At 38.6% G+C, this 10,761-nt stretch overlaps 1 protein-coding gene across 5 annotated transcripts in view; it reads right to left on the reverse strand.

The window, feature by feature from the left end:
- Sugct (succinyl-CoA:glutarate-CoA transferase) overlaps positions 1 to 10,761 on the reverse strand; it is a 778,692-nt gene that overhangs the window by 652,539 nt on the left and 115,392 nt on the right. For all 5 annotated transcript variants that reach the window (XR_003834661.1, XM_021180767.2, XM_029468350.1 and 2 more), the window contains exon 7: positions 1,151 to 1,242. Coding sequence is in view for 4 of the 5 variants with exons in the window: in XM_021180767.2 (XP_021036426.1) it covers positions 1,151 to 1,242 (92 nt within the window). In the remaining variant the exon portion in view is untranslated. The remainder of the gene's footprint in view (positions 1 to 1,150; positions 1,243 to 10,761) is intronic.

Genomic DNA, 10,761 nt, shown 5'->3' on the forward strand with positions numbered 1-10,761 from the left:
AAAAAAAAAAAAGAAAAAAGAAAATGTAATAAGCAGAAAGGCCCAAGTGAGGAGGCTTCAATCCACTTAGAAGGGGGAAGGAAATAATCACTGGAGGCAGAAGGAGGGAATGACCTTCGTGTAAGCAGGGAGGTGGAGGGGAAAAGGGGAACAGGATTAAACATGCGAAGACAGGAGAGAAATCCAAAGGGTCAAGAAAATGAATGGAAACAAGCAGCCTCAAGAGGAGGGAGGTAGGGGACCCTCTAGAAAGTATCAGAGACCCAGGCAGTGAGAGACTCTTAGGATTCAATGAGGGTGATCTTAGCCAAAATGCTCAACATTAGGGAAAGGGAACTGGAAAAGCCAACCTCCAGTAGACAGACAGGGCCTCAAGTGGAGGGACAGGGTTACTAACTCACAGTCAAAACTTCTGACCCACAAATGTTCCTGTATAAAAGAACTGCTGAAACAAAAATGGAGAATCAACTGAAAGCATGGTGGCCCAATGGCCTGTGTACTTTTGGATCCATCTCATAGAGGAGGGACACCAAGGCCTGACACTATTACTGATGCTATGAAGTGCTTACAGAGAGGAGCCTGGCATGGCTGTCCTCTGAGAAGTCCTATCTGCAGCTGACTGAGACTGAAGCAGATACTTACACCCAACCATTGGACTGAAGTCAGGGACCCAATGGTTGAATTAGGGAAAGGATTAAAGAAGCTGTAAGGGAGAGTGACCCCCATAGGAAAACCAGCAGTCTCAACTAACCCAGACCCCAGAGAGCTCCCAGAGATGAGCCACCAATCAGGAGGCATACACAGGCTGGTTTGAGGCCCATGGCACATATATAGCAGAGGTCTGCCTGGTCTGGCCTCAGTGGGAGATGCACTTAATCCTCAAGAAACTTGAGGCCTCAGGAGAAGGGTTGGTCTAGTGAGGGGGAAGCACCCTCTTGGAGGCAAGGTGGAGGAGGAATAAAATGAAGAACTGTGGGAGGGGGGACTGAAAGTGGGGGCAAGGACTAGAATGTAAATAAATAAAATAATTAATTTTTTAAAAAGTCATTCTCTTTCCCTGGTTTCTTTCTAAAATTAATTCTAGCTTAACTTGATGAGACAAATTATGGAAAATGTGAGAAACAAATAAGAATAATCTAAGGATACCTACCTCAGGTCCTGTGATGTGCATTAGACCAGACATAGCAGAGGCAATAGCATCATAACCTGCTCTGTGAGACATGGGCCCTGTCTGGCCATATCCTGCAACAAGAAGAACAAGCATTCAGTGCCACATGGGTGTGACAGTGTGCTAAAACCATTCACCTCAAAAAAACTGCAGCACTCTCCCTGTTATCTATGTGGCCCTTGGTGGAAGCAGTAAGAATTAATCATACATTATGGAAAGCAAAAGCCTTCTGAGTTGCTGACCTCATTCTGCCCTCAGGGGTGTTTTGTTTGGCCTTTAGAATAATTTGAAATGATTTTATTTAGTTTGCAACAATTTTTAAAAAAATAAAAAATAGCACATAAGACATAATTTCTGGCTTTTCTTTAAAAGTCAGAAAAATAAGACAGTCATGGTAGTGCGCCCTTTAATCCCAGCACTTGAGAGGCAAAGGCTGGTGGATCTCAGTTCAAGGCCAGCCTGGTCTACAGAGTGAGTTCCAGAACAGCCAGACCTACACAGAGAAACCTTATCTTGGAAAAAAAGGTGGGGGGGAGTCAGGAATATATTCAATGTTAGCCCATATTCTCTCATGGAAGCAGAGCAAGATGAGTAAAAGCCCTCACTGCAGTGGGGTTCACTCTCTCTCCTTAGGCCTCTGCCTCATCACTGATTAAACTTATTCCAAGTCCTCACTAGACACGACCCACTCTTTTTCTATGTGACAGTACAAAAGTGAAGCAAAATGTATTGACCTAGATTAGGTTTGTGGATTTCTCAACTAAGCAAACAAGTTACAAGCGATGAATTTTAAAGCTGGACATATTTTAGTAATGGTGGTGCAATCCTAGCACTCAGGAAACCGAGAACGGAGGAGCAAGAGATTGAGGCTAGCCTGAGCTACATTGATAGACCCTCTCTTAAAAGAAAAACTATCACTGGAAGAAAAAGAAAAAAAGAAGGACTTACTAACAGATGGGAATGAGATGGTCAATTTATTTTTGAAGGGAGAAAAAGCAATAGTCATATATAAAACAATTTCACAACTTGCCAGTGTCATTTTAGGTGCTGCCTTTTTATTTATTTTTCTTTCTGACTTTTTTTATTGGATATTTTCTTTATTTACATTTCAAAGGAATCTCAGGGTTGTTTTGATTTGCATTTCCCTGATGATTAAGGATGTTGAACATTTCTCTAGGTGCTTCTCAGCCATTCTACATTCCTCAGTTGAGAATTCTTTGTTTAGCCCTGTACCCCATTTTTAATAGGGTTATTTTATTCTCAGGAGTCTAACTTCTTGAGTTCTTTGTATATATTGGATATTAGCCCTCTACCAGATGTAGGGTTGGTAAAGATCTTTTCCCAATCTGTTGGGTTTTGTTAGGAAGGGAAAACAAAAATCATGAGAACATGAGGAGTCTTTTCTCCTCCTTTTTTATTCTGTCTTAGTGCTTATTGTTTAATCCTAAAGGTTTTATCAGCTGTGGGATTCCAACTCCAAATCCCATTTCTTACCCAGAAAGTGAAGAAACGAAGAGCTTTGCTGACATAGGTATTGAAATGCTCTGCCTTATAAATATGTAGAAAGGGGCTGCTGGGGCATTTGCTTCACTGCGGAGCACCCCCGTTTCAGTCCCTCACTTGCTCCAGTCCACTGATTGAATATCTCCTTAGCGAAAAGACTTCCCTTAATGGCCATTTATAGAAAGCAGCCTACATCACATTTTTCTTTCCCTTTGTGCTATTTGTGTCCATAGCATTTACCCTCAAAGTTGGGTATTGCACTCATTCATTGATTAGTTGTCACCTCCATGCTGAAATGTGACCTGTATGGATATTTTCACTCTGACTGACAGCTCTATCCTCAGATTCTAGTATAATGTTTGATGACATTTAGTGGAAGAATAAATACTTGTTACTCAAAAACAATCATTTTTTATCTATAAGGTGAACAAAGAAGCAAAGATGTGTTTAAATGAACCAATCAACAGTTAATCTACCCGGACATGTTTGCTACCAAAATAGTCTCTATTAGAAATAAAATCCTCATATGAATAAAAAATTTTAAATCCACACATGAAACATGAAGTAATATTAAGATATTATTAAAATAATTAAAATTTTAAAGATATTTTTCTCTTTGCTTGTTTGTTTTTCTGGATCTATAACCCAACCTTGAACTCTAGACCTTCCTGCCTCAACTCTCCCATGAATACTGGGATTACGAGTATGCACCAGCAGGCGTGGTTGACATCCCTTATCACTGATGACAGAAAAATGGGCACTGTGTCTACTTGTGTTTTATTATTCAAATTTTGAAACAAAAAGAGAGCGAATTTGTAATAAACCTATCATCTAATTTCAATTATCATTTATTTATAGACAATCTTTCCAGTATATTATTTATCTTTCAGCTACTCCTGCTATCTTCCAAGTAATGCTACTATGACTACTACAGTTATGAAAAAAAAAATAATGCAATTTAAAAGAAAAACTTGAATGACCTGCTTCAGGTAAAAAGTTTTTTCCCTCAATTTCAAAAACAAAAGCTTATAATTTTTAAACAACTACTCTTTAAATATTTTTAAAGACAAAAGGGGACAATGAAGGGATCATAGTAATAAAAGAAGTAAAGTTAGCAGTTACCATGTAGGGATCTGGAAAGTCCTTCCGAGCTTTAGCGAATGGATGCTCAGGAGCTACTCTGCATCTGTAAGTACACTAGACTAGGCTTGCAGTTCTCACAGCAATGGTTTCCAAGCCACAGGTAATTCCCAGCACAGAACAGCATCCTGAAGCAGAAGGTCACTGTGCTTGGTAAACCACCTTGAGCTCAACAGGAGTCCCAAGAAGGATGAGGTTTCAAAGCACTCAATATGTGCATCTAGCCAGGATTCCGGATCCCTCAAGTGAGATAAACTGAGGTGTCTCGCCATCAGCATGACTCAATCAACTCTTCTAAATAAGCTTCCAGAGAAGTACGCTCAGGAGAAAAGCAGTCACTAAATAAAAGCACAGCATGCCTGTTGCCTTCTACTATAAATTCTCTTTTTGTTCAGCATAGAACATGAGTGAAGCACAAATACGCTAAACTTTAAATTGCAACTTCCAAGTGTTTCTAGTAAAGAAATATGTAAATGCTTTCACTAGAGAGAGAAGGCACAATAAAAAGAGAGTAAACTTCATAGCTGAAAAATATCTGTGTTCAAATTATGATACTGCCAACTATTAAATCTTCAATAATTCATTTAATTCCTGTGATCCTCAATGATAGTACTAACATTTATCTCACATTTACTTCAAAATTCAACTTGACTGCATAGCAAAAGCAAAGTGAATTTTATATTGAGCATTAAATATACATTAATCAATATATACATATTAGTCAACACACTAAGAATATATTAGCTTACATTCTTCCATATAATATTTATAATATCATAAGAAAAGATATGTTGAGGTATGTCAAAGTATTGAGACTAGAAATCTCAAGTATTAAAAATAAGTTGTCTAACATCCATTAAAAATGAAAAACTTTTTACAGTTGGGACACTGCTCAGTAGACAGAAGAATGTGGTAATAATAATATTGTATAGTAAAACTGGGTATGGTAGCGCATATCTTTAATACCAGCATTTGGGAGACAAAGAGGTAGGCCAATCTCTGTGAGTTTGAGGCTATCCTGGTCTACAAGTGAGTTCCTGAACAGCCAAGGCTACATAGGGAGACCCTGTCTATAAATAAATAAATAAATAAATAAATACATAAATACATAAATACATAAATACATAAATACATAAATAAATAAAATAAGATGCATGTGTGTATATATGCATGTGTTTGTAAGCAAAAAACATTCTGTCTTCTCACCTAATACTTAACTATTTAAATGATATTAATAATACCAACAATTTTGAGAACTGTGTTTACAATTAGATTTATCTGTTAGTAATGTGAAAATGAATTATCTGTTGAAAAATCAATAACTATCTGAATATGAAATAAAAATGGTTGGGGTTGTTTGTTTAAAAACAACTGTGCTTTTAATCCAAAGTTAACAGAAAAAAAAATCTGTCAGTTCTGTATGTTGAAATTACAGGGGTAAGGAAAATTTAAAGAGGGTGTAGAGAAACAAGAGCACAGTGTTTCTCTCTCTCTCTCTCTCTCTCTCTCTCTCTCTCTCTCTCTCTCTCTCTCTCTGTCTCTCTCTCTCTCTCTCTCTGTCCATTCCCTTCCCCTCCCCCTCTCCCTCTCCCTCTATCCCTTGCCCTTCCACTTACTTTCACTATGAGGGACAAGCTCGCCATCTTGTGGCTTCTGTGAACACTGACTACATAGCAAACCTTGCAGTTGAGATCCTAAAAGCAAGCTCCTGGTCTCCCTTACTTTCTGTTTCTTCTGAATAGTGCCTTGCCCTTGCCCTTCTTTCCTTCACCAGAAACCTTAAATCCCAGCAGTAACAGGCACTCACACTCTCTGTAACTCTGTGACACCTTTCAGGATTCAATACTCTCTCTACCAACGCTTATCATTTGGGGAATCCCAAATCCCTTTGACAAATTGATGAGAGGTTCTGCACACACACCAGAAGAATGGAACTGAACAGCTGCTGCTCCCAGAACCCATTCCAGTGCTGTGCTGCATCAGGCTCAGCATCTCAGTGGCACCCAATGCTTATATACACCTGCTCCAGACCTAGAGCGCCTCAATTCTCAGGACAGCTCTCCTGACAGAAATCAGCCTAAGGGAAGCTTGAGGATTCTAAGTAACCAAGAGTTTCATGGTGGGGCTTTAGCCTGATGGTAATAAAAGGAAAGAAAACAAAATAAAGCACAAGAAGTATTGTAGCAGAACTGAGATGTGGACTCAAATCTGTGTTCTTAAATCCAAAGATGTTTGTGTGTACTTATGTTTTCATTGGCATCTCCATCCAAAAGTCCAAGATATTACAAGCTGCTGATGCCCTAAACAGGCATGATATACCAGTTCAGTCAAACTCACACACCATTAACCAATGGTCTTTTCCTATAGTCACTACCTTATTTAATGGAAAACACATCTCAACATATACACAACCAAGAAACGTGAGTTACCCTAAACTCTTGTCTTTCACTTTGTGTTTATGTCCAACTGATCAATAATTCCTGGTTGATAATTTGACCTGTCAGATATCTCCCACATCTATATAAGTTCTTATGCCCTTATTTACAGCTTACCTGCCTCAGTTTACTCTTTATGTGATACAAAAAAACTTCCAAAAATCTGATCAAGATTTTTTAATACTAAAATTCTTAAAATAATAATATATCTTGATGTGACACATTGGGTTATGATGGAGTCCTTTCTGTTGAAATTGATGGAGTCACCATTCTGTATCTTTTGCCACACACCAAAACAATTTACATTCACTATAGTTGTCCTCTAAACACGGACAACTCTTTAGTTCCTCTGGCCCTCTGTTGTTGCTACTTTATACATTATTCCCATCTTCACTGTCTGCTATCTGATTCCTTCCAAGACACAGACCAGTGGCAGCAACTTAAGAACAAGGAAGAGAAACATTTCAAAGATGAGTACACCAGTGCCAGTAGTGAATGTAAAGATAAAATATAAATGTGTTAATCCTATTAGATAGCTACTACCAATATTCTAAAACCTGCAAAATTCTACTAATAGACCATTCCCTGAAAGAGCCAAAGGTAATAAAATATTTTGTGATGGATAATAGAGTATGTCAAATGTATACAAATATCTGGACTTTGCTTTTCTCGGCTGTTTTTTTTTCCTTGGTTTTTTTGTGTGTTTTTTTAATAGTGTGAAGAATTAAAATGATGATAGGAACTGAAGACAGCTCTTCAGGTACTTTTCATGAAAGTCTGATGACTTAAGTTCTAGTCCTAGAACTCAAGCCTGCTATGGTGGTATGCACTTGTAGTCTCAGTATTCCTCCTGTAATGTGGGAGGCAGAGAGCAGGCAGAAAGCTTACAGGCCTGCTAGCCTGGAATAGACTGCACACAGACACAGAAAACATAGGAGAAACTCAACAGGTGAAAGGCCAGAATTGACTCTCCAAAATTGCCCTCTGTCCTCCCTCTGCCCTCCACATGCATGCTATAATACGTAGTCCTATCACACATGTGCGCGCGCGCACACACACACACACACACACACACTTTACGTTAAAATATGAATAGACTTGGTATTTTAATATCTTACTTAACTCACATGTATGTTTTCTTCTTGTTGAAAATGTCCAAGAATAGAGAATACAAGTATTCCTAGTATATGATTTAAACAAATTAAGTATGTTAAATTTTGTGGGTTCATAATGAATTTTTAATCACCCAAAGCTACTGGTATATACTAAGGAATAAATTCATATTGTAAAGTTTTATAAGGGAAAAATTTTGCATCTACCTAACCTTCACTAAGTAAACTATACCCAGTGTGTTTGTGTGTTTGTGTGTGTGTTATATAAATATACCTGGAGGCTGGAGATGAAGGCAGACTAAAGCACTTAAACTTTATTTAAAAACAAACAAACAAAAAAAAACAGGTTCAGGTTCCCTAGCTATACAGGGAACTAACTGATTGGTTAGGCTGGGTGGTTTCAGAGCACCAGGGATCCATCTATCTCTATACACCCTGACCACCCAGCATTGGAGTTGCCAACACAAGCTGCCTTACCCAGAGCTTTATGTGGGTTCTGACGATTCAAATGTGTGTTCTCATTTTTTGCATTGCAAGCATTTTGCCAGCTTAGACATTTCCCCAGCATCCAGAAAAATTTGTTTTGTAAAAGTTTACCAACAATAAAGAAAACATAGCAGAGTTAAAACCCATAGCTATGCAATTCCTACTGAATTAAAAGATAGAGTCAAACATTATTGATAATAAACATAGGCAATCATTAGTAACTTCCAACTTTACCAAAAAAAAAGGTCCTTACGTGATACCTAGAAAAATAATAATCATTGTCTATTAAATATTCTTAAGAAAAAGAAAACTCAAATAAAAGTCTGAAAAATCTTACATAATTTTAATGTACTATTAAAAATAGAGACACCACAAAAAACAATTACCATAACAGGACAATAGAAAAATTATGAAAATTATAATGAAAAAGAAAGATTGGAAAGGAACTGTGAGATAAAGAAGGAATGTGGATTTCAATTTGAGAGACAGAAATCTGAATGGCAATTGCATGCTTAATAACATTAATTACTATTTTTATTCATGTGTAATAATGGTTTGCATATTTATGCTTTAAATTTGTGTGTGTGTATGTGAGAGAAAGAGAGAGACAGAGTCAGGGACATAAGGAGAGACAGAGACAGAGAGAGACAGAGAGAGAGAGAGAGAGAGAGAGAGAGAGAGAGAGAGAGAGAGAGAGAGAGAGAGAGAGAGAGAGAGAGAGAGAGCTGGAGAACTTGCCATCCTGGCCACAGCGATTCTGTGGAAGCCAGATGTCTTGGCTCTCTCCTGCCACCATGTGGATCCCAGGGATAGAACTCAGGTTGTCAAGCTGAACCACTCTGCCACCCTTAGTGAGGATTTAAATAAGGTCCTTTCCTATTAAATATATTCTAAGATAATTGGAAAGGAAATTAGGTGAGTTCTAAATTTCACTTGTAAACATTCTATGGAAGATCCATAACAGGCAGAATTATGAATAAAACATGGTAAGCTATAACTTATGAAACTGGGTACTGAAAATTTGTTACACTATACTTCTTATCACTTTTTCAGAATAAGATGTAAAACAATAATAATAAATTCTAAAATTCAAAAAATACAGCAAAAAAATGAAATAAAGTCAAAGTACACCAAGCAATATTAGATATGAAAAGATTTTAGGCCAAAGTTCTCACCATACAGATAAGAAAGGTAAGTTCCAGAGATAAAGTCATAAGGTGTCAGCAGGAAACTCTGAGCATGTGCTTGGATGCTGAGCTCCCAGGCTGGGTGCACACATCTGAACAGCAGAGAGTCACTCTCTATTCTTAGATACTTTCTGCTTTACAGAGATTGATTCAGAAAAGAACTCAGGAGATAGTTTTCTAAAATATTTTTCCTGGTTTTTGCTCTTTTGTTTGTGAGCACTTCCCTTGTCATGCCTCTTTTGTGAGACATGAAGAGCCAAAAGGACCAGAATTTCTCAATCTTGTGGCTTTTTTGCTCAACATTCTTATGAACATTGTGGGAAGCCAATTGTTTGAAACTTTTCCCTTAATTATATCTTCAGTTTAAAGTTTTTGTCTTTCTACAGTCATATTCATATGTCTATTTCTCTCTTCCTTCCTTCAGCAGAATTCCAATGCAACAAACCTACAAGCCAACCTAAGAGTACTTAATTCTAGGACTCCATAGGTCAAAATCAGAGACAAGTTAGAGTTATAAAAACAGCATGACCAAACCAATAACCGGTCCATCCCATGGACAAACACTAATCCCTGACATTATAAATGATGCTCTGCGATGCTCGAAGACCAGAGCCTAGCATAAATGTCCTCTGAGTGGCTATACACACCAGTGGACAGAAACAGAAGCACATACTCAACAGCAAAACATTAGATGGAGGTCAGGGAAACTTATGGAAAGGTTGAGAGAAGGACTGATGGGAACTCAAGAAGTACATAGGAACTCCACAGGAAGACCAACAGAGTCAACAAACCTGGACCCCTGGGAGCTCTCAGAATCTAAGCCACCAACCAAAGAACATACGTGGGTTGAAATGAGGCCCATAGGCACACATGTAGCAGACAGGAAGCTCAGTCTTCATGGCTAATCTGTCTGGCCCCAGTGGGAGAGGATGCACCTAATCTGGCAGAGAATTGATGGACTAGTGGGTAGCAGGTATTGAAGAGGGGGTCTCACCCTCTCAGAGGAAAAGGGAAGGGGGTAAAGGAACTCGGTGAGGGATGAATCGGGAGGGGAAGCAGTGATTGGGATGTAAATAAATAAAGACCACAGACTGAGCACGGGGACCCAAATAGAGGAGTTAGGCAAAGGACAGAGGAGCTCAAGGGGGATTGCAACCACACAGGAAGAACAACAATATCAACGAAACCAGGGACTAAACCACAAACCAAAGAATACACACAGAGGGAACGCACACAGCTCCAGCTGCAAGTGTAGCAATGGGACAGGAGGCCTTGGCCCTGTAGAGAATCGATGCCCTAATGTAGGGGAATGCTAGGGTGGTGAGGTAGGACTGCAGGGTTCCTTCATAGAAGCGGGGGTAAAAAGGATGAGATAGGGAATTTGTGGAGAGGAAACTGGGAGAGGGGCTAACATTTGAAATGTAAATAAATAAAATAATCATAAAAAGAATACTATGGCCAGAGTATATTTAAAGAAATTTTACTTATGCTTCATATGTCATCTCATTTATGCTTCACAATAACTAAATGGAATAATTTTTTTTCTTGTGGTTGACTCTCACATATTTTTTTAATTAGGTATTTCCTTCATTTACATTTCCAAAGCTATCCCAAAAGTACCCCCATACCCTGCCCCCCCACTCCCCTCTCCGCGCCCCCCCCCCAACTCCCACTTCTTGGCCCTGGCATTCCCCTGTACTGAGGCATATAAAGTTTGCAAGACCAAGGGG

This window comes from Mus caroli, chromosome 13 (assembly GCF_900094665.2).
Source record: "Mus caroli chromosome 13, CAROLI_EIJ_v1.1, whole genome shotgun sequence".
NCBI classification, from domain to species: domain Eukaryota; kingdom Metazoa; phylum Chordata; class Mammalia; order Rodentia; family Muridae; genus Mus; species Mus caroli.